The sequence below is a fragment of the Lepisosteus platostomus genome, chromosome 4 (genome assembly GCF_059453375.1).
Source record: "Lepisosteus platostomus isolate fLepPlt1 chromosome 4, fLepPlt1.hap1, whole genome shotgun sequence".
Lineage (NCBI taxonomy): Eukaryota > Metazoa > Chordata > Actinopteri > Semionotiformes > Lepisosteidae > Lepisosteus > Lepisosteus platostomus.
The window spans coordinates 68135209-68160086 of record NC_142614.1 but is presented as its reverse complement, the minus strand read 5'-3'; the positions used below and the strand labels follow the sequence as shown (position 1 = coordinate 68160086).

General features: G+C 41.1%; 1 protein-coding gene across 3 annotated transcripts; it reads left to right on the top strand.

Moving 5' to 3' along the window:
- The first annotated feature begins 6036 nt into the window (after nucleotides 1-6036).
- ppef2b (protein phosphatase with EF-hand domain 2b) lies at nucleotides 6037-24663 on the top strand. 3 transcript variants are annotated; one of them, XM_088630423.1, is made up of 17 exons: nucleotides 6037-6360; nucleotides 8231-8300; nucleotides 11002-11129; nucleotides 11629-11686; nucleotides 11964-12139; nucleotides 12752-12839; nucleotides 13156-13202; nucleotides 13336-13502; nucleotides 13596-13632; nucleotides 16257-16406; nucleotides 18169-18528; nucleotides 18984-19169; nucleotides 19590-19732; nucleotides 20415-20521; nucleotides 21985-22148; nucleotides 22895-22982; nucleotides 23072-24663. In XM_088630423.1, the coding sequence occupies exons 2-17, from the start codon at nucleotides 8246-8248 to the stop codon at nucleotides 23449-23451; spliced, it is 2334 nt and encodes a 777-aa protein (XP_088486549.1). In that variant the 5' UTR covers nucleotides 6037-6360; nucleotides 8231-8245; the 3' UTR covers nucleotides 23452-24663. The 3 variants fall into 3 exon arrangements, with proteins under 3 accessions (XP_088486549.1, XP_088486550.1, XP_088486548.1); XM_088630424.1 differs by having other exon boundaries at nucleotides 12725-12839; nucleotides 23106-24663; XM_088630422.1 differs by having other exon boundaries at nucleotides 12725-12839.
- Nucleotides 24664-24878: the final 215 nt, after the last annotated feature.

Sequence of the window (24878 nt, the reverse complement as noted above, 5' to 3'; positions counted from 1 at the left end):
TGCAGTTGACATGTGTGTTCTAAGTAAACAGAGTAAAATCTGGTTTAAAAGGAAAAAAATACTTGGTGATCTAAATTATAGTAATATTTAATGTATTATGTTTCTTTTTACTTTGCTCTCTCTTGTCTTTGTCTACCAAGCCAATTATGATTCTTTATCTTACTTATTTTTGTGCATTTTCTTTATCTACAATCCTTAACTGGTGTTATTTTATTGCCAGTGTTTCTTCTGAAAAAAATATGGATCTTTTGTTTCAGCAGCTAATGAACATTAAAAGAGCATTAAACCTTTTCCAAACTGATAAGACCAGTATTGGACAAGACTGTTTACCTGAGAAAGCATTGCAATCGGTCAGTTTAAAAAAAACACAGAATATCTAATAACTAGTATTTCGCAAGGGTAACTATGAACTAATGAGGCTAACTTCTTTCAGTAGTTGGGTAAATCTTAATGATTGTGATAGAGGGATGAAACATAGAAAGTATTTGGCCTGAGTTGCCTAGCTAAGGGAATGGTAGTCTAGCTGTGTGGATAGCCTATACTTTTGCAACAAGTGAGCTAGGCGCTTTTGTGTAGATGAGGTGGCAGGAGGGATACAGCAGAGATACATGAAGGGAAGTCCTTGGTGTGACTTACACGTGTAAGTGAGTAGATTACATCAGGATCTAACCTTCCTCTGGAACTTCAGTTATAAACTCCATTTAATGAAAAGAAGCTGACTGCACTAGGGGATTATAACAAAATAGGCAATTCAGGATTGGAGAGCTTAAAATGAAATTAGCCACAACTTCTATGCTTACAAAAAAAGAATTTGAAAATCCCAAATGCACCCCTACATTTAAAAAATCTGTATTTTAAACAAATTAACTTTAACATTGAATAACTTGAAAATTCAAATAAATTTCTCCTGCTATCCCGAAAGTGACTTATTTGCCATTAATGTAAAAGTAACAGTGAGTGCTGGAGAGAGAGAGGCCTTAGCTGTTTAAAAGGATTAAATGTTAGGCTGAGTTTACTAGGAGATCAAGACAGACGATAGTCCTAAGGTAGCTGTGTATTGAGTGATGACACCTGGGGAGAGGTTTGTCTGCTGTGACTGTCTTACATCAACAGACTCCACTTGGCTTGCCAAGAAACCTCCCCCCCAGAACTCTGAAAACAAAGAGACATTCTTGACTTCAAGGTCCAGATGCTGTTTATTTCTTTTCTTGCTGAGTGGGTCTCAAGGTGCTGTAGAAAGTTCATACGGAACTTCAAGCGCTGAAGAAAATGCACTAAGAATGATGAAAAGCATTGTGATGTTGGAATGTACTGATAAGAGCAGTTGTGTTTCTCTGGTTCTTCTGGGAACCACAGAATAGTTTTCTTGCCTTTGTAGCTTCTTAATCAATAAGGTAAATAAGGTATTGGCTTCTCAAAAAGACAGCGTATTACAGTATATATAGTATAGTCTCTGGTCTTTACCCTGAAAACGTGTCTTCCCAAACATGCTTTCAATTAATCAATAACCAATTTAATGTATCAAGGTTAAGAAGATCTTTAGTCCAATCTCCTACAAAATCTGAAGGGCTAGGGTCGTCTTGGGGCAAGGATGAAACTCGCTGACGAAGAACATTACATTGCAGGCAGCAATTTGGAGCTCTGGTCAGAATGTAGAAATATAGAAATTGTTTCTTTCGAGTTCCTGTACTGTGTATCCTTGCAATTCTGTTCTGGCAGTGGCCGACACAGAATCTGCAGATCATAACAACAACACGAAAACTCCCCATCATGGTTTTCATCTTCATACTTGAAATGCCTCAAATATTATCTGGACGGTTGTAGCGGTCATTGGGGTTTATTTAATAGTCTCAGCTTTGTTTGGCATTTTGATAAAATAATTTCGTTTGCTTGTTTTGGGAGCTGCTAAGGTTCCTGGAAGAAATTCAGTGGCAGAAACAATGTTTTCATATGCTGAAGGTTTCCCAGGGAGTGTAATTCATTATTTCATTATACCCTATGCTTTGCTTTTCTCAGAAGAAGCTGCTTTCTAGTACTAAGAAGTGAAGTTCGCTCTTGAGTTGTACAGTACGTGAATCCCAGATCATTTCTCAACACTTAATTTAATAATCTGCTTGTCAATGAGTTGGATGCTTGGCCTTCCCTGCTCCGTTGCCTCATGCTTCTGATCTCTCCAGCTCTCCTCCTCACAGCTGAAGAAGGCTTCACGTCAGAAATGTGTTTTTCGTCCACTTTTGTTCCTTGTACTTTTCAGCGCGGATTTAGCATCTGCTTCTTCCTTTGATGCTCACAGGTTGACACAGACCCTCATTCTAAACTGGGTTTGACAGGAATACCACAGAACTTGATTTCCACAAAGCATGGCCATTATCTTCTTTAAAGAACCACAGGTTCAGACATCTAATCTCTGTGCTTGGCTGAGGAGTGAGTGGTGTGAAGATACCACTTGTATGATTATGACTGAGTGCCCCCTAAAAGGAGAGACTTAACAAAGTGAAAAGTAAAGACAGGAGATGTGTTCTAAAGGTCTTTTACTGAATTTGGTACAGTTAGGAGTTTCTTGTAATGTTGAGAGGCAAGACCTGGAAATAATTAAGACTTCATTTAGCTCTTGAGGGATTGATGAGAAATTCACCTTGAGTCGTATGTTATGTACAAAGCCACTGGAAATGAGAGTTGAAGACCACGAGACAAAACAGTTCACATAAGGACAAGCTCATCCTGAGCCAGTTTAATAAGGCAGGTGTCAAATGGACTCATTTATTTTTCATTCAATGGCATTTGGGAGAGTCTACACTGTTGGCGGGTGCACAGCAATCAGGCTATACTTATCAATTTCCGTACAGCTCCCTCAGCTCCTTAATAAAGACTCTTTCTCCCATGTCTCCAGCATGGGAGTGTGGGAAGCAGGAGATAAAAAAGTAAACAAAATGATGAAAGGTATTTCATCTGTCTCAAGCTGTTTTCGGCTGCCAGGTAATTTTCTTAGAGAAAGAAATGTTTTCCAGAATTTCGTTTTTTCTTAATCTACTTCTGTTTTTGTACTTTTATTTATATCTACTTCCAGCAATGCACTTTTCTGATATACGCTTGGGGTGCTCAGTCTGTAGGTTTAGTAATACCTGTGGCTGCATTTATTACCTGTAGTCCTGAAATGTTTATAGGTAAGTCCTTAATGCAGTGTATAGTAGTACTTTACCGATATTCTCTACAGTATGTGCACCTCCATCCATTTTCTAACTCCTTTATCCAATTCTGGGTCACGGGGGATCTGGAGCCTATACCAGCCAGCAACAGGCACAAGGCAGGACACACTGGACAGAACCAGTCAATTACAGAGCAAACACACAGATGCAAATACACACACACTCACACCTGGGCCAATTTTCCCTGAAGACAATTAACCTGCTGTACCAGCATGTCTTATACTGTGGAAGGAAACTGCAGCACTCAAGTGAAAACCCACATGAACACGGTGAGAACATACAAACTCCGTGCAGATAGCAGCCCAGGAATGAATAATAATGACACTCCACTCAAAGTGCTTTACAGGTAATGGGGACTCCCCTCCACCACCCGCAGTGTGCAGCCCCACCTGGATGATGTGACGGCAGCTAGATTGTGAATGATTGAACATGGGGAGAGAACACAAGCTCCACGTACTGTAGAGAGCACCCCAGGAAAAGGGCCCAGTGCCCCAGCACTGCGTGACATCAATGCTAACCACTGTGCCACCCCTAGCTAAACACAATTTTAAATACTGGACGAAGCCTAAACTAGATGATCATCCACATAGAAAGGCCCACCTGGATGATGTGACGGCAGCCATAGTGCGCCAGAACGCTCACCACACATCAGCTATCAGTGGGGAGGAGAGCAGAGTAATGAAGCCAATTCACAGATGGGGATTATTAGGAGGCCATGATTGGTAAGGGCCAATGAGAAATTTGGCCAGGACACCAGGGTTACACCACTACTCTTTTCAAGGAGCGCTCACAAAATTTTTAATGACCACAGAGAGTCAGGACCTAGGTTTTACATCTCATCCAAAGGATGGCGCCTTTTACAGTATGTCATCCCCATCACTGTACTGGGGCATTAGGACCCACACAGACTGCAAGGGCCCCTACTGGCCCCACTAACACCTCTTCCAGCAGCAACCTTTTTGTTTTTCCCAGGAGGTCTCCCATCCAGGTACTGACCAGCATCACACCTGCTGAGCTCCAGTGGGCTGTCAGTTGTGAGTGATTCCCTTGGGAGTCTTCAGACAGGAAACATTCCTCTGTCCTTTCAGGAGTCTGGCCCAATCCCTGCAGCTTTTAATGACTCTCAAAACATGCAAACACATTCCTTTCCCAAAGGCTTCAATTATTTACGATGTGATTATACCACTTCACCCTCACATAAAGCTTCTTGGCATTTTAATCTGGACAACATTGGTTTTTAGTTTTTAGATCTTTTCATGGCAGGCTTCTTGCTTCTGCTTTCCAGAAATTCACATACTGTAATTTGTCAAATAATGTTATTATATAGAATATATTTTACATATGGTAAAATCGGAAGGATATAGAGCAGGAACCGATGTGGTTTAATTTTCAATATTGGTACACTGGTTTCCTCAGAAAACATGCCTACAGTATCTGTGCAATTGTAGCACACCTTCACACCTACCTCTTCATAGGCAATCCAACTCAACCTTTCTTCTTTCATGCGTTTTGAGAAGTTTCTAGAGTCACAGACCTATCCACAAGCATTGCAAGTGTTTCACGTTAACATGGAGACAGAAGAAGACTTACGCTTGTTTTCTTCTTATTTCTAAGCGTTTATTGAGAAATGTAGGAAATGTTTACTTGCCATTTCCAAGTACTTTAGTAGGTAAATTCATCCAGTAGTAAAGTTTGAGTTTCTTGTAGAGTTTGGTTTCATTGTTTCACTGAATCATTCATTAGCACACATGTACCATAAGTCTATGTAACTGCGATTCTTATGCACTGGGTTATAATCCTCTGAAGCTGAAAAAGTTGAAAATACAGCAATCTTCAGTTTTCCCTTTCAACATTAATATTGCCTCATGCCATGAGTAATCTATTGCTTTAAAAAGACTGTTCTGTTACCTGAGCCCTGCCACGTACTAGCTGAATGGCAAAAAAAACAACTATGAGAACTGTGGTGTATGGGAGAAGTAATGTTTATTTCTGTCTTTTCATAAAACATCAGCTTTTTTTAAAGGTAGGAGTGTATCAGCCTGCAAGCTGCAAAGGAACAAGTCGAGATTATGTGCACAGAGGAAAGTACAAAGTACAATATTTTGTCTGTGGTGTCTTCTTAACATTTAGTAAGGTGAGGCAAATGGGTGGGGCAGGGAAGACAAAAGAAAGAGAAAGTGAGAATGGGTAGGCAGAAAGTGAGAAGGAAATCTGAGTGACAAACATCGTGCCAGAATTCACTACTCCATCCCTAATCAACACCTACAGTACATGTCACTCTGTGTAATCGCAGGATCCTTCTTCTGGTGTCCAGCTGGAACGTTCTAGATTGCTTTTCAGTCTGTACCTCTGTTAGAATGTTCTAGTGAGTTACGCAAATGCTCTGAGCTTTCACGATTTAGACTGTTGCACTACACCTGTAAGGATTTCCTTTTATTATTATCATTGCTGTTGTTGTTGTTGTTGGTGTTTGTTGTTTGTTTGCTTAATTGTTTTTTGGGACGTGAAAAAAAAAAGCTGTGTAACTAGCCCTCAGGCTTAAGGGGAATCTTGTTTCAGAATTTTTACATTAGACTGTTTTAGGACATTAAGCCCAATTTCAGTGATTTAGTGCAATACACCAATGCTGTTGTGTTGCCTTGCATCCAGAGGAAACTGTCACACTATAGGCCTAAGTGCTCGATAGCATTCTGTGTCTTTTTTTATGTCTTCGGAGCCACCCATGTGTGGTACAGTCCGGCAGTGGCAGGGAATAACCCTAATCCACCTGAGGCTTTTGGTCTTGCATAAGTGATCACGAGGTTCCAGGGAACACACTTAAACCAGCAGCACAGGGCCTGTGAGCAGGGGAGCTGCACAACCTGCTGAAGCACAGCTGCCCAGGTTGCCCAAGAGCACAGCCAGGGACACACAACAACACAAGCACACTCTCAAGAGGGCAGCTGCAGATTGGCTTAGCTGCCGCCGTAGCATCGACCTTCCTTACCAATATGCCTGATGTGCTGAGTTCCTCCAGGCTCTCTCCTGTGCGGTCTGGACACTGGAGAAAAGGGGCTGAGTTGTAGGAAATAGACTACACAGTGAAATGCTAAGGAACTGAAGGTTAACATAGCAGACCAGGGGACTTGCTTATAGAGAGAAAGAGAATAACAAGGTAAGTCTCTTTTTTCTCCCCTAATCTGCCAGAGGGACAGAAATGAATTGGGTCAAGTTGATTTCTAATCCTAATGCTAAGCCAGTGAAAGCAAGATAGCTGATGAACATGTACTCCCTGAAAAAATTGTCAAGGAATGGATTCCTTGTGTTGCTGGCCGGAACTGGTGGCATTTTTCAGTCGCACTGAAAATCTAAAACTGTATTTTACTGATTGATATATACTGATAACCCAAAGGCCAATGGAAAACACACATGGTGCAATGCACATTTAGTAAGTTATATATACTGAGACGTAAGAAATTAAAAATATTTCATTACAAATCCCAAATGTCCCAAAGTCCAAATGAATAAGGAGTGTATCACAGTTCAGTGTCCATATTTTGTTTAAATATTATGGAGGGGGGAAAACACTGGTATGTACTTCATGGTGAACATCAACACCAGCGTTACGGTATTTACTTAGTATGAAGTATTTATTTCGTATGAAATATTTAGTATATAGTATTTCTTTACTATGAAGGTTTTGTGGGGAAGCTGGTTGCATGTTTACTGAAAGCTCAAGTCCAGGTAGTCATGCATGATCAGGCAAGTTCAGTTTTAGCATATAATTTGTTGGGATGGGGGGAAAAACAAAATCCTACAGGAACAAGACAGGAGATTGTAGAGTGCAATAGATTTCCTGCAGTACTTATTGTAGCCATATGTGATTTTAAACACATATTTTAAAAATGTAATGGAAGGTCTTTTTTTTAACTTGATAACACTGCTTACTCACTACAGAAAACCAATCGAATCTGTTATGAAGCTGTTTGGATAAAGATGAGATTCTCGGATTGATACATTACTTTAACTTTGAGATGATTGCTGTTTTAGGGTTCTGCTCAAAATAGTCCATTATACTAGCAATCAAATGAGTAGAGGAAGGCTACTTCCATTTTTTACCTTTCCTGTGCCCTTGACTGAAAGGACCACAAGGTTTAGTAAACCAGGCTCCATCAGTTAGCAGGAACGTTTAAACTGCAAAGGACCATGAAGAGATTTCTTCACCATCGATTCCACCCCACCTTTAACGTGTTCATTTCAACAGTCATTTTTATACTTTGACAAAACACAGAAGAAAAAGGTCAACCAAAGAGATGTTGTAATGCCAGAAAGGAGTTTATTGTGGTATACAGTATGTCATGATTACTTCACTCACCACAACCTTGGAGAGCTTTCTGTGATATCTCTCAGTGTTCATTGATTCCGCTAAGAACGGAGTTGAACCTCAGCTCCCTTAAACTTTTCTTTACTTAATTGATGTGAAGTGACCTTCAAAGGCAGACATACTTAAACCCTTGCAACAAGACATGTCTGATTAAGAAAGCGCAACAGCGCCTGTACTTCCTAAGAGAGTTGAAGAAGGCTAAGATATCTAGTCTTTTACTCTGGCTGCTGATGGAGAGAATTTTTCTTGAAACAGAATTCATGTTTTATTGAGAATACAAACACAATCAAGTTTGTAATGTTCCCATGGTGGAGCTGAATTCTACTGTGCCCTGATCCGTAAACATTTGACTCCTGTGTTACTTAACAAGGCCGGACAGTTGATTTTGGGTTCAAGTGATTTTAATTCAGAAAGCAAGCAGGGGGTAAGTACTGTATGTGCAAAGTAGATAAGAAAGGCTGTGATGGGACAGGCACTAGAGGATTGACATTTGCTGTGGGGTGAGTTAGTCACAGCTTAGACTAATGAGGCCAATCAGAAAGGTCAGGATCAAATACACCTCGATAAGATTCCGGTAGCCTTTCGCACTGTGGGGAAGGTAAGATTCTGAAGCTACAGTATTACCATCCGCCTGGCTGCTGGATTATTTTCTGTCTCACAGGGAAGAGTAAAGGCCATGGGATGTGGGATCTCATCCTCAGGCGAGTACAGGTTGAAGAAGTCTGAAAGAGGTAATGTTGTGGTTATTGCTGCTTCTTTCTGATCTTACAAGGGATCTGTTTTCCTTTTCTCAATTCCATTTGTCTCCTTAAATACATCATCTCATAGAGGTTTCTGATAGCACCCCATAGCAATGGGAGGTCTTAGCTGTGCATCTTACATGATTATTTCTTTATTTGCTTAGCAGATACCCTTATTCTGATGATTACTGTATAAACGATATTATACTGTATATAGTATGGATATAATATAAACGATAGATCAGCTTGCTGTTTTCACACTCAGAAAAATAGTCTTTTTTATATATAATTTTTTATAATAATTGGAACCATATGAGAACTTTTTACGAACAATATTGTCCTGTAATAGGCCTTATACTGTATGCTGGTAATATATTGTCATGAGCTCAAACTAAACATACGTTCTTCTTTTGATACACACTGCAGCAAGTATGTCAATCCCAGGTACAATCCAACATTATTTTTATTTTTATGTAGCAGAAATTAAAGCAACGCATTTCTGAAAGTGCTAATTAAATGCTGTAGCAGTGCTGAATTATCTGAAGCTGCGTAGTTTTAGGCTTTAGACATAGAGCCCTGTGAAGCAAAAAGGTCCAGAATTGCATTTTACGCAAAGCACACAGTGGCTTGTTGTGAAACACCGCAAAGTTTAAAAAACGTCTCTTTGCTGATCAGCTCATTCTATCTGTTGTCCGTTTCTGCATCCTTACGAGCAGCTGCTACGGGTAAGATGCACTTTTTTCTCTTTGCTGTGAAGATGGATCAGTGCCATTCCACTGTGTCTGCTTATTCGAATATGTAACAGAGGGAGTCAACTCTCGGAGGACCACAAACCAGCAGGTTTTATAGGTCATCCTTTGATAATGAGTTTTGTAACACTTGTTTTATCCACGTACTGTGCGATTCTGGCTATTCTATGCCTTCAAAGTTAAGCCACATAAATACACAGCATGTGAAATGAAAATACAGACACTCGGCACTTCTCAATGACCACAGCTGACACACGTAATGAAATCAATTCATTTAATGGAGTTTGTAATGAAAGTTCGGGTGAGATGACAACAACCAAGTTCAATCAGACTCGGCTGTTAGTGATGACCAATCACTCCCAATGCCATTTCCTCTCCTAAAACACTGTAAATACTGTACATGACCCCCTTCTCTCCCTCGCGTAATTCTTCTTGCATCCCTCTTCCACCCCATCTCCACCTCTGTAGCTTCCCCTTGGTCAGTCTGCAAGTGGGTCCAGACCTCAGCCAAGCGGGATTAAGCCAAATTTTCAGTAAACACTCCACAATCCTTTCAGAATACTTTATTCTAAGGTGTTGTTATTACTACAGTAGTGAACCAAATAGATCAAAACTCACATGTTCCATGTTTTTACAATTCTGTGGTTTAAGGGAGGGCTGCTGGTTTGTGGTTCTCCTGGACCAGGACTTCCCACTATTATAAGATGAATTTAAGCTAAAGGAGCCTTTTTCATTTGTGTTGTCATTTTTTTTTTTTTTTTTTTTTGCCGGAGCTGGTTATGTAGGTTTGTTCCTTAGCTCTTTCTCAAAAAGAAATATGTTCTCATTAAGCAATTGCTTATAATCCCAATTCTAATTTGTTGTAAATTCCTGTCACATGGGTTCTATGTTTATTTCATGTCTTCCAACTGCTCAGTTGCCTCCTTAAAAATTGATACAGAGCCTAGTGTTCCCCCAGGTGAGAAAGGCTTGTTTTCGGATGCGTTTCTGCTTTGGAATTGAATGTTGGCTAAAGTTAAAAGACTCTGAACCTTACAGCAAGGCAGACTAGATAATTGTGTGACCTGGTCTAATTTGTAGTCATGATCTCTGCAGCACTTTAGGGTTTAAAAAAAACAAGGATGTGTATGATTACATAAGATAATTCATAGTCCTGAAAGAAATATCACAACGAGTGGAAAGCAGTCCTGAGATCTACTGTATATAATATGAAATACAATATGAAAGATTTCTATTAATTTAATAACTGTTTATTGTCAAAGCCCGAGTGACCTACTGTAAGTGTAAAGGTGCTTGTCTGAGCGCAGATTACTGTCTTTGTGGTATGAGCCTGGGTCTGGTCACTAGCTGACTATGACTGGGATTCTCTAGAGGCAGCAAACAATTGACTGAGTGCTGCCATAGGATAGGATTCGATTGATCGGGTGGGGCTCTTTCACTTCTCAGACATGTGTCTACCCCAGGGGTCTCCCAGCCATCTGCTGTGCTGTCAGTGAGTGAGTGACGTGCCCCTGGGACAGGGCTGTGGTTTCTGTGATGTGTTAAAAGAAGAGTGCTTGGTGTTGGGCGGGTCAGAGAAGTCTGCCTGCACTTCCTCCTTCTCCCGTGTGCTATCACAGGGTTCATACTGTAGCTGTAAGTTGAGACCTGAAAAAAAGATATGACTGCTGAGAATTAAAGCAATAATTATTGCTTCTAAATACTGTATAGATATAACATTAGTACAACTTTTTTTATTTGAGAAAAATATCTGTAATCAAACAATGCAATGTTCCAAAATTTTGTGACAAATGTCCGGCTTAGTAAACTGGACCAGGAGTAACAGACGGACACTCTTCATTGTTTGACTTAGTATCTTTAACACTTTCATCACTTGCAGACAAAGCAGAGTCTCATGACTTGCTGGAGATCTTTGCAGACTGTTTGTGTGCTGTTTTCCTCAGCAATGAAAGCTGCTGTACTGATCCAGCGATGGTATCGCCAGTACGTTGCTCGCATGGAGGTGAGGCGGAGGTGCACCTGGACCATCTTCCAGTCCATAGAGTACGCAGGGGAACAGGACCAGATCAAGGTTTGGGCAGCACAAAGACCTTGGGCAGTTATCTGGGTTTCTCAACACATATCAAGTCAGGAACAGAGACTCTTTTCTTCTAATCAGAGTTGACAAGAGACCAGGAAGAGAGGTTTTAAAAAAATAATTTAAAAGCTAAAGCTGGATGTGGGGGGTGGGGTGAATAACTGAATGTCTATTTTCCTTGGGAATTTTCAATATATGGTGCTCTATTTCCATACTTTTATCCTAAGACTGTAGAAAGCTAACTGTTGTGAAGTGACAGTCGGTGGACAGTTGTCAGGATGGGTCTGTGGCTGGAATCCTTATACCCAGGTTTACAAAACAAAAGTCAAAAGGAATCTTTGTTGAGTGTCCTTTAACAGTTGGAAAGTTAAATCGCATTGCTCTGTAATAAAAAAAAATGAAACCTTCAGTTGAGCATTATCATGCAATATTGACTTGGAGACACTTTATAGTATAAAAGACTGCCCTGTCACATTTTTTCTGTCTTCCATAGCTGTACAACTTCTTTGGATACCTTATGGACCACTTTACACCTGCTAGCAGTAGTGAAAGTAAGGCACTGTTCATACATTTAACCCGTTTTCCTTAACAGAAACCCCCTCATGACGCTTACTTTGACACATTATCATTGTGTTTTGTTTGCAGTTTCGGTTTTCTTTCAGCTTGCTTTCTGATGCGTTTGCCTTGCCGTGTTTTACCAAGTCTGCATCATGTCTTGCCATGATTATACCATCAGTGTCAGAAAACATGTCTGGGTGTGGCGGGGGGGGGGGGGGTGATGTCTCTCCAAAACTCCTTCTTGTGAAGAAATTGACCTTTCTTTGTCAGGGAATCTCATATCACATATTTTCACTGAGGACGAGGTTTGCAGAGAAGCCGAATGGGAGAGGATGCTTGAATACGAGACCATCGAATTGCCAGAAACCTACACTGGACCCCACCTGTCTTTCCCTCTCACTGTTACTCAAGCAACTGCCTTAGTGGAAGCCTTCAGACGAAAGCAAGTAGGTACATCCCTTCCTCCTGGCTACATAAGAGTCAGGCACACTTCTGTTTGACCTTAGGTACTGTATAAACCTCCATGAGGAGGAGAAAATGAAATTGTCCTGAGTTATGGAGATTTTTTTTTAGACAGATACTGTAAATAGCAGGCACTGCAGGAACATGATGGAGTAATGCAAAGCAGATACCAGCTGCATCTACCTGGGCTCTTATTTCACTTTGTTCTCAGTGTGTCACCTCTCTCTCTCTCAATTCATTCCGTTTTAGAATGGAATAAATTCCATTATTATGTACTTTGCCTATTATTTGAATTAATATTTAATAATTCAGATTAATAAAGACTTGCAGGGCGTAATACTACAGTATATAGGTTGGTAAGTGCTATAGATTTCTTTTGAGTGTGACAAGGACACTATTGCTTGAGATGTTTCGAAACGTCAAACACAGTTTTAAAATAGTTTGCATTTCAGTGTTTTAGGTGATGAACAGTGGGCTAAGCAAAGGTTTTTAGCACCAAGAGCACCAAGACCTGAAATATGGTGCTTTTTTGAGGTCTTCTAATCCAAGCTGTCAATTACTCCTAGTAGCAGCTCCATGCTCGCTATGTTCTGCAGCTTCTTCATGAAACATGGAGACACCTCAAACTACTGCCAAACATCAACAGAGTCTCGACCTGCTACTGTAAGGAGATAACTATCTGTGGTGAGAACTCATCTATGTACGTTTTCAATTGGGCTGAACGGACTGTGGATTCTTTCTCTACTCCTTCAGCCAAGAAATGACGGCAGTCATTGTGTTTTAGGACAACTGGGGTGAAAGTGACTTGGTGGTCACCATGGCTCCCAGACTTTCCTTACAAACTCCATTACATTACCACTATTAGGAAAAGTGTTATTTTTCTATCATTAAGTTTGTTATTACTTATGACAATATTTACTTCTGCACCTGCTATCATAGTGCTTTTTGTACTATTAAAGTACTTCCTGTACATTTTTGACGTTTATTTTCTTGTTGCTAGGAGACCTACATGGGAATCTGGAGGATTTACTGTTGATATTTTACAAGGTAGGAGCAACTTTTCACCACTCCTGTGCTTGATTCCTATAAACTGTTAATACCCAATGAGTATGCGGAAACCAAGGCCTGTGGGAAGTAAACATACAGTATGAGTGTTTTCTCTTCTTCCGGCTGTCCACAGAATGGGTTTCCTTCTGTGGAAAAGTCCTATGTCTTCAATGGGGACTATGTGGACCGAGGCAAGAACTCCATTGAGATTTTATTGATTTTGTTTGCGTTGTTGCTGGTGTATCCCAATGCTGTTCACCTGAACAGAGGAAATCATGAAGACTACATTGTCAACTTAAGGTACGTTCATACTGTATATTGACAAACATATTTAAAATCCTCATGTAAAATGGTGAAAAATATATGGTAATAATTTCCCCAATTTTCTTCCAGATATGGATTCACAAAGGAAGTAATGCAGAAATACAAGGTAGGCATGGACTGAGTGTTTTTGTACAGTAGTTTTTTCTGTATAAGGTACAAATTTCAGCACAGCTCCCAGCTTTACAGATCATGGCAAATGTGAAAAGAAACTTGAAGCAGGACTTCAAATATGTTTAGCTAGACACTTTAGACATTCACAATGAGAATAGCTGATTTTAATAAACGGAAAGAAACATTTTTCACATTTTAGTAGTAAAGTCCCTAATACTTTTTTTGTCACTTTGTTTCCTTTTATTTGCATATATTTCTCTTCCCCCCCTCTTTTTTCATGACCTTTAAGGTGGTAGGCCTGAAAAAATCTTCCCATCAAAAAAAGCAAAAAAATAAATAAATAGCAACATGGATTTTTCCTAAGGAAATCCTTTTATTATAACATTCAGCAAGGAAACCTTGCACTGGCATTGCGGTAGTCAAGTGTTCATCAATGCTAGTTGTTTCTGAGTTGCTCTCTCCTTTATTTGGCAGATATACTTAACTTTAATGATGCTGTGACTTTGCAAATCGCTCTTCATATTGTAGCACAGCATTGCACCTTTGTTCCTATAGTAAAACAGTGTAATAATAATAATAATAATAATAATAATTGCTTACACTTATATAGCGCTTTTCTGGACACTCCACTCAAAGCGCTTTACAGGTAATGGGGACTCCCCTCCACCACCACCAATGTGCAGCATCCACCTGGATGATGCGACGGCAGCCATAGTGCGCCAGAACGCTCACCACACATCAGCTACCAGTGGGGAGGAGAGCAGAGTAATGTAGCCAATTCATAGAGGGGGATTATTAGGAGGCCATGATTAGTAAGGGCCAATTGGAAATTTGGCCAGGACATAATAAGGTAGCTTATTAAAAATGTGTGAGACTCCTATTCAGTTCTGTACAACTCATACAGTATACCCTAAAGAAAGCCTAATACTGGTGCTAGTGGCCTATGGCCTGTGGTCCTATTGACAGCAGTGGGGGATCTCTGAGCTGCAGTGCCAACAGAGCTGGCTGGTCTCAGCAGCTGCTGAAGCAAGAGCTTCAGTTCCCTGTGTGTAACAAGGGCAGAAGCCTGAAAGCACACCTCTTGGAATGCGTTGTGTGTGTGTGCAAGGGAACTGAAGAATTATACCTGGGAGTAGCTGACTGCTGGAGTATAATAAAAGATAAGATCACTTTATTGGCCACATATAATTTCTTGCATAAGGAATTTGTCTTTCTTTGCATACCGCAGCTTGCTCTTCATGAGACACACAGACAGGGAGAGAAGCTTGCGGTCAGAGTACAGGGTCAGCCATTGTACAGCATCCCTGGAGCAGCTGGGGTTAAGGCCGGCCTGCCACAGGATTTGAACTAGCAACCTTCCAGCCACAGGCACAGATCCTTAGCCACAGAGCCACCACACTGCCCTGTATACTGACATAAGCTACACTATTTACATGCAAAATTGTGTTTGCAGACTAGGCTTAGTCAACTTTGTCATCTATAGTGTCTCCTTTAAATTAATAGTATTGTTTAAAAAAAGTTTACAGGATTAAAAAGGTTTAAAAGTAAAAAAAAAAGGCTACTTCTAATTACAACAGACTTAAGGCTGAGAACTGCACCTGATCAAGGCTGAGCCAACAGAAAGGAAAAAAGCAGTCAGTTCTGTTGTGGCTATTTTTACACTTGACCTGGGTCACTCCTGCATGGATAACAAGATTAGTCGTCCTTACAACACAGTGACTGCTGGCTGTCAAGTTGACTCCACTCTCAGCATTGTTGTGGGTCACCAAGTAGTGAGGACCAATTACAGCAGTGGGCAAAGACAAATGCAAATCCCGCTGAAAGGAGATTACGGGCAGAATGCTTTCTTTACTGTGCATGTGTTGTTGTTTTAGACATTCATTTACGGCTCATTAGAATGACTGGGAATGCTCATGTTACAATTAGGCACCTTAACACAAAGTCTATTTTATGAATCATTCCTTATTTATTCTTTACAATATTTGATAACTTACAGTACTTCCACGCTGCAAAGCAAGGAAAATGGGGTTTCTTTCTCTACAACAAAAGTATAGAACTTTAGTGTAACAACACAATCAGAAGTGTAAGGTACTTTGCACAGAAAAAACGGTGAGCCAACTTTCCTGACTTTTTTGTTCGATTCTGTGTGAAATCCCAACCACACCACCATCCCTTGCAGTTAAAGGAGGCTCAAAATGAGAGCTAAATGTTGTCTTATTGTCACAAAATGCTATTTTCACAGCAGCCATTCAGATAGAAAGACCCTCAAAAAAATCAGAATGGAGAACAAGTGCAAACACTGCAAACACGTTTGCTGTTGCTCTTTTCTTCCTTACAAATGAGAAATAACTAAGCACCAACATTTATTTTATCATCAATTATATGGTCAGCACACAGCCCTATCTACTGTAGTTTTACAAAACATACAATAATACATAACGTATCAACAAAAACAAAATCCTTTAAAATAGAATAAGAAAAAAAAGAAATAATTAATAATTAATAATTTCCCCACTTTGTTTCCTACTGTGGAACTTTCAGAATTACAGTGAAACAAAATGTGTGACCATGTCTGTTCTTTGGTAATATACTGTATATGGTATATTTCTTTGAGAGCAGGTTCATGGCAAGAAGATTCTCAAGCTGCTGCAGACAGTGTTTAGCTGGTTGCCCTTGGCCACTGTGATTGACCGAAAGGTCTTAGTTACTCATGGAGGGATCTCACACACCACTGACCTCAAGATAATTGCCAAAGTGGACAGACACAAGGTAAGCATCTCTTCATTTGCAAATGATGGTGGAATTTTCCTACAAGGTGCACCTCGTGAAGTTTTTAAACACACATTCTGTCTCAGATGGATATATCTAACATACCAACTGAAATATCTTATGAACTTCAGGCTGTCATTAGTTGAATATGTTCAGGTGGGTAGCTGCGTCAGCATGCGTAGGCTGCAAAGGAACAAGTAATAGGTTTATTCCGTGCTGAAAAAAAAAGAAGAAAGAGAACACAACGTTTCGGCCGTGGAGCCTGAAGAAGGCTTTTTCTAAATTTTCTAAAATAATAAAAAAAGTGATTATAACAGGCCAGCTTAACTGAACTTCCAAAACCATAAAATAATGAATTCCAGCATAATGATTTTAAAGCCCCAGTAGACTTTGCCACTTAACTATTGAAAGTAATTTCAAAGGTGAAAATCTGTCAACAAACTACCAAAGGTGTGGAAAGTTAAAATATCTTTTTTCTTGAAAAGATCGGCTTCAGAAGCTACCAGAGGTGGAAAAAACAAAACGTTGCGCAGCTAATGCAGCTCATAATTTGTGTAAAATTATCTGTAAACTTTATTCATGCATATTCCATATATACATTTGAAATTATATATATATATCAAATTCAAATTACAAAAAATATATAGAGGAATAACATCTTAGTAATAACAGTCCTATCTATAAGGTCAGAACTGACAAAACTCCTCTCAGATATGAGGAATGAACCAGGGAGGCAGCTCCAAAGGTGAAGATGGGGTGGAAGGAGGAGGGAATGAAAAAATGCCTACAAAAATGGGCTCAAAAAGAAAGACATTTATCTGTAAGAGAGCAGAAATGTGAGATTACAATTTGAGTTACTTTAAACATCTGTTAAAATCCTTTTAAGTCTTTTTTTTAAGCCATCATCATACAGTATATATGATATCCAAGAGCATGTTGAGGAAAACTATAAAGATTCCACCAAACAAAAATGTTATCATCACATTAAGCACTGAATAGTAGTAATCACGATTTCAGTAATTCAGGATCCAGTTGGAGGCATCTGTGTTTTCTTAATGTTTAAATTAAGTATATTTCAATTAATTCCTTCAGCTTTATATAATTATTGTTCAGGTTTAACAGATGGTACTTCTGGACTGTTTGGGTCTTAGAAGGTGTAGTGCTAGATATGCAAATAGGACTTCATTGTAATTACATGTCTTTGCAAGCATGTGTCCTTCGGTGGAGTTTATATCTTTCACCAGTGTTAAATTTAAATGTCAAAAGGAAGGCATAAAAAACAGTACTGTTTTGTCCCAATAATAATCCAATAATAATAGCAGTAGTAATGGAGATTACTACTTTAATGTGTTAAAAATACTAAAATTTTTAGGTGCAGACTATGCAAGTTTGCAGGCACAATTATCCTTTTTGTACAACAGAACTTGTTAAAACTTTTCAGGTGTGTGTGTGAGCTCTTTACACAAACCATGAATTCCTTCCATAAATAGGGTTCTTGGCACAGAATTGTGGATTTTGCCAAATGTGCAAAATCCAGTGAAACAAGGCAACAGGATGTGATCCCCGAGACTAGACAGCATTTCACCTTGTGAGAAAGTTAACGTCTTCTGTGATGTGAAAAATGAATGCCAGGCATCCAAAAGAGCAAAAGGTCTTTACGTTGTACCTGCCCTCAAATGGACATTTTAGTTCACTGATGTAAAACATTTTAGAGTTTTTTAGTGCAAAGTTTGTGATGAGCAAATGTTATCTTTTCCCACAGTACATTTCTGCATTGAGACCTCCCAAGGTGAAAAAGAGACGGAATGTCCCTGAACGGCCACTCGTTGAAGGAGATCCCCTGAGAGACGTTTCCAGGCCGAAGGAGATCATTAGTTCTGGCCCGAGAAGAAGCTCCTTATCTTTTGACTCATGCTACAGGCCTGCCTCTGAACCCAGGAGAAGATCCCTGCACAGCATCTCCCAGAAGGTGTGGCGCTCTGTGGAGGAGGAGCTGGAAAAGTGCCGCAGACAGGTGGGCTTCAGCGAGCTCTTCGACGACTCCAAGCACTCCCTGTCTCCGTCGGACTCCGACTCGGAGTCCTTCGAGATCTGCGAGTCCGACGACATGGAATGGAAGCAGGTAAGGTCCCCCTGAAGTGTCTTATTTTCTAAGTCACCGTTTCCCTCAAATCAATAATTTGCTTATGTCAAATAGTTTTTTTTATGGAGTTTGCAATGAAAAGGATAGGATAACAGCAACCAAGTTCAGCCAGGATGAAAGACTAAGGATGTAAGACTCAAATGTCAGCTTGAGTGTTTGTGTCAATGTTGGTGATCCCTAAATGCAGAAACTGCTAGGCCACCTAACAATTTAACTGGTGCTTGGACTCTTATTTCCTCATAAATGGGTCTGTTAAAGTACATCTCTCAGATCAACCAGTGCTCCCACAGAACCAGACAAGACAGTTATCCTACATCATTTCTCATTTTATTGATTTCAGGCAGTAATACACCATAAGGTCAAGCGGCCTGTGCATCTCCTGGTGTAAGAATGGGGAAAAACAACGTTCGGCTTTGTCCCTTCCTTCTCCGCAGATTGTAGATATCCTGTGGAGTGACCCCATGGCCCACGAGGGCTGTGTTCTGAACCACGTGCGGGGCGGCGGGTGTTACTTTGGCCCTGACGTCACAGAGGCGGTCTTGGCCAGACACAACCTGCAGCTGCTCATCCGCTCCCATGAGTGCAAGCAGGAGGGCTACGAGTTCTGCCACAGCCGCAAGGTACAGTAGGCCGGGGCTGAGCAGGGGACTCGCCTGGGAGAGGAGCAGGCCTGGGGAAGGGAGTGGTGGGACTCTGTAGTGTGGTGTTTAGTACCCAGTAAACAAGCGCAGGCTGAAAAGGAACGAGTAAAGTCTGTTCCTCACCAAAAAGAGAAGAAAAGAAACACAACGTTTCGGCTCTGGAGCCTTCTTGGCCCACAGCCGAAACGTTTTTTGCTTCTTTTCTTCTCTTTTCAGCGTGGAACAGACTTGACTTGTTCCTTTGTAAATGTTGAATGGATTAAGTACATACGAAAACGGACGGACATTCAAACATGACGTAGACCGAACGTGCAAAGATGAAACGTTTAGCTAAAACTTGATTACCCACTGTCAGTATAACACCGTATTCAGCAGTTTTCTGCTGCTGCAATTTCACAGGTCTTGACCATCTTTTCTGCCTCTAACTACTATGAAGTGGGAAGCAACAGAGGGGCTTATGTCAGACTGGGTCCTGATCTGACCCCACACATTGTTCAGTACCAAGCCAGCCGAACAACTCGCAAACTTACCATGAGGCAAAGGTAAGAATTGTTCATTATCACTAAACGTGCCCTTAGGAAAACAAGCCACAATTTCTCCTAAAGCCTGTCAATGCTATAGACTCTTGACTTTCCAAAACTGCCCTAAAGCTGGAGAGAACAAACTAGCTATGAGCTGTAGTGCTGTAGCAATGAAATAAAAGCCTTCTACCTCTAATGGTTATAACCAGAAACTGCTGCTGGATTTTTGGTTTATCTGCTTGTGGTTTATAATGCTAATAATAGACTTTATTTTATATCGCAGCTTTGAAAGTGGCTTCCCAAAGCTACATAGTGAGAGGATTTAGCAGAATTAAAACAGTTACACTGAGGGTTTGGAATACAGAAGGAAAGCACAGAGTCAGACACGGAAACCAGTTAAAAATCACAGAAAAGAAAATTGTTGAAGAAGAAAGAAGAAGTGCTCGTTCGTTGTTGTTGGCTTAAAGCAGTGTTTGCAGTACTAGTTCAAACTTACAGCCTGTGGATGGTAAAATAATACAGGGTTTTATATGTCTGGTGATAATGGCCCTTAGTTTAGGGATTGTAATGGTAATTAATGGATTGTAATTAATTAACTTTTGACTAAGGTTTAATTGACCACCTTCCCAAGGACTTAAGTTTTCACAGCCCGTAGGATGACATGATAAAGCTGTGTGCAGACACATCTCCTGATTCCCTACAGAGTGAGCAGGATTGAGCGGTCCGCACTCCGGGCATTGAGAGAGCAGCTCTTCGCACACAAGTCAGACCTCCTGACTGCCTTCCAACAGCACGACAGGAGCAGCACAGGTACGACTCTATGAGATTTCTCAAGAGGGTGTATGAGCTCGAAGAAATACTGCAAAACCTGAAACAACAAATGTTCAAGTTTTCCCAATCTTTAAAGCAGAGAACCTTCATCAATTTTGCCTAATATAGAAACATTGCATGCAGTTTCACCACAATTAAATGAAGAACAGAGTGTTCAAGAACACAAAGCTTTTGGACCAACCACTCTTAAAAGCGTGAGAGTGGAAGACTTTTCTAATTCTATAGCCAGAGCTTTTGGAAATTCAGACGTTTAATTGAACTGCCGTTGACTAAAGTTGTTCATTATTGTATACTTAAAAAAGTGATTACATTTTTAAAATATGGGTCTTAGGTTCTGATAAAATAATTTGCTGTTTTGAATGCAAAAAGGGGGAAATAATCATTCCACAGTTCTAAATATTCTGCAGATTTCATAATACTTTTACAACGGCTTTAATTGTAAGATAAACCTACCAGACGATTACACTACTGTAGATAAGATGCCAAAAAGTTCAACTGCACTTCAATTCAGCAAACCTGTGGACCTGTGCTGCCATCATGTGGCCGATTTCTAACATTGCAGCTGGGGACTAGACTGCCGAACAGCCCGAAAGCGGGGTTCAAATTCAACACCTGGAAAACAGGGATTGTAGTTCTGCCAGATCCACCTGCCTAAAATAAAAATGAAACACAACAGTGCAAATGCGTGAATGGTGGTTAGTAAATTTGGAGCTAGGGAAAGAGAACAGGGAGGAAAAGGAATACTATTGTGTGTCAAGAAGCTGGAGATGTGGCGAATTCGAGGTTGGGGTGTAGTAATAGGATCAACCCGTACAGCCCCTCCGGTTATTCAAGGCAAACAATTGAAATGATCTTGCAGCCTTACCTGAAGTCAACATTAAATTGGGATATTTGAACAGGATTCAGGTGTAGGGTGAGGACTTTCAAGTAAACATACACTTACATTAACCCTACCTTTCTATTTTCACTGGGATTATATGTGTTCTTCCCCTAACTTCAGAAGCAGGTATTGTTGAGGGATTCATTAACAAGGCCTACGAAAAGACAGAATGCCAGACAAAGCCCCAATCAAAGTATAAAGCTAAGTGCACACCATTGCTTATGCTGCCTATATCAGTCCGGTTAATATGTAACTGTACTCTTACTGATGTGAAGGTTTCAAATAGGCAGCTCTAGGTAAAAAAGCTGCCTGATGTGGTTTGAAACTAAATCCTCAAACCATATCATTCCTGGACTGATTCTTGAATCATCACCCGACTCCAGCTGACCAGGTGGCTAAAGGCAGTGGGCCCCTTTCGTCTAAACCCGCTGGTCCTAACGCAAAGGGGAGGAGAATTTGGAAATGAAATGAAATGTGTGTGGTGATTGAATGGACAGGCGGGCTCTGGAAGAGGTGGAGGCGGGGGAAAAAGGCCGTCACCTGTCGTTGTGTGCACTCACAGGACGCATCGCGCTTAACGACTGGGCGACGGCGGTGGAGTCCGTGCTGCGCCTGGGCTTGCCGTGGCGGGTCCTGCGCCCCCAGCTCGTGGCCAGCGCCCCCGGGGGCTTCCTGCACTACCACAGCTGGTTCCAGGAGCTCGCCATCGAGCAGCCCGTCCGAGAGGTGCCCGGCCCCGCGGAGCAGGACGCTAAGAATAGCGTAGACTCGCGCGGCGCGTACTGCGCTCTTCGAAAAGACCGCCCCTGTTCACGGAGAACTGCAATCGCCCAGTGCCGGATTTCCCGTTAGGCACTGAAGGGCACAGTGCCTAGGGCCTACGAAGGAGGGAAACGCTAGTGACTCACGAAAAGCGAGACGAAGCAACACGCTTGTGATCGTCTCTTGGTGCTCTAGATCAGTCATCACACGCTCTCTAGCGGCTGTTCCAGACACGAGAAGTATCGAAGTGATGGTCCCTCGACTCACTCCATCAATCACGTGGTTTAGCATTAGACTAGTTTAACGTGCATCATGTCAATCGACGTCATTCGATTGGGGTTTACCCCTCTTTCTGCACATTTCGGAGTGAAAGTGCTTAGGGCCTACGAACACCAAAATCCGGCCCTGCAATTGCCACGCAAGTGAGAATGGCAATTTCAGGGCCTAGGGCATAATGTATGTGAGGGCACCAAATCAGATTCTCGGGGCTGAGTTGCCCTTTTAGGATGTTGGGCCCTTTTGATTTTTTCATTTGTAAAACCTTCCCGAAAGAGCAAGATCTATAGGTATCTTTTTATTTTAATGCGGATGACAAATCAAAGCATTTCTAAAAAAAAATGTGGCATTATCTAAAAAATGCAAATTTTAGACATCCTCAATTGTTTTAAAAGATAAATGACCCACAGTTGCCTCTTTTTTTTGCTCCCCAGCACATACACCAGAGTCTGTTGGAGACTCTCTACAGGAACAGAGCCAATCTGGAGACCATTTTCCGCATTATTGACAGCGACAACTCAGGTGGGTTCAGAGACGAGAAGTTCACCACCGTCAGAAACAAAAAAACAAACAAAAAGGAGGCATTTTTTTTATTTTATTATTTTGTTTAGAACGAAAACTGATGCAGGTCGTCCGCTCCCGCAGGCCTCATTTCATTCGAGGAGTTTCGGCAGACGTGGAAGCTGCTCAGCTCGCACTTGGAGATCGAGATCAGCGACCAGGCCATTTCAGACCTGGCGCTAAGCATCGACTTCAACAAGGACGGGAACATCGACATCAACGAATTCCTGGAGGCCTTCCGCCTTGTCGATCAGACCCACCACACCGAGCGGGAGGGCAGCCTCCTGCTGACAGTGCCCAGCAGCCTGCTGTGACCCTCCCCCGCCTTTCCAGAAGTGGATTTGACGAAGACCACTGTGACCCATTGACCTTCACGCTGGGCCAGTTTTCTTCCAGGGGTTCAGAACACCTTCCACTAGGGCAGTTGTGAGAAGGGAGTGGGGTGTCTGCAGGTGTGCTTTACCCTGGCACTAGTGCTTTCACCATGGCACGAGTGCTTTACCTTGACACTAGTGCTTTCACCCTGGCACTAGTGTTTTTTTTTACTTCTATTGATGTTCCAGGGAAACGTCTGAGCCTATGCTAGGAGATAATAGTTCACCAGCAGCAAAAGAGAACGTCAGGCCCACAGAAATAAATATCAACAAGGCAACACTCAATGCAACTTGGAACTTTGCATTACTGGTTTCAGATTTAATATCACTGGTGTGTTAAACCATGTAATGTAGGTTTAAAAATTGTTTTTTGCGACTGCTAATTACAATTTTGTTATATGCAAAACACCTGGGCTAGGAATAATCGCAGCGCTCTCAAGGGGCCCGACTTGCGTAGTTCATGTTCCATGAAGCTATCAAATAATCACGTCGTGGAAAAAGAAGATTAATGCAGCATGTTACTATTCAACAGGTCAGCACAAATAATCGGTACAACCCTCTACTGGCCTTTTGCCTCCCAAAAGGAAATTAAACCCTGTACTCTTGACAAATTCTGTATGTTGCCTGACCTACTATGGCACTGATCTCAGATGTGCATGATGGCAATGTCAATGTAAGTAAATTTACTTTCTGCCTTATCTTTCTTCATTACTGCATTTGTATCACAACCGATTGCTTATGGGCCAAAGAGAGCTAAACTAAACATGAACAGGAGCTACGATTTTAGTTACAGGCACCCATAGAAGAGAATTAGCGCTCAAGCATTTTTTTTAGAGCTATATTTATAGCTTTTGGAGACACTGTTGAGCAAAAAGTGTAAAAAAAAAAACAGCACGGACTTGTAATGCCTGTTGCAATTTGATAGCAGCTACGTTCTGATAGTGACTTACTCAGCCATTCTTACCATTCACAAAACATTGTGCACCATTTTCTACTGTTGTATCCATTAGAAGTGACACATTTTAACTGTATAGGAGTGGCTGAGAAGATTTTATGTCTGGTGTCATTTTAATGTAACTCAGTGTGATGAGACAACACAGTTCTGCCTTTGTCTTGGTTTCAGACGGTAAGCTTTAATGAACTGTGGATTGACACTGTTGAAAAATAGTGTGGATATCTTCGGATATGACCAGGAATGCAACTGCCACTATACAGTAATTAGGGCCTGGTCTAAAGGGGTTTTTAATAAAGAATGCAGTTTTAATTCACTTTTTCTTCTTGGCTGCCAGTCCTTTTAAGCTTTTAAGAACTGCTCATATAGTGCCTTCCTATCTGGTTGAGAAACGACTCAATTTTAGCTGATGGTAAAAGCACGATAGTGCTTTTAGAAAGGATATTTGACCCAAACTTTTACTGAACCTGATCGTATTTGGTCTCCTTGGTTTTTCGAGCTTCTAAATTTGCCAGCGAAAGTAGAACACAG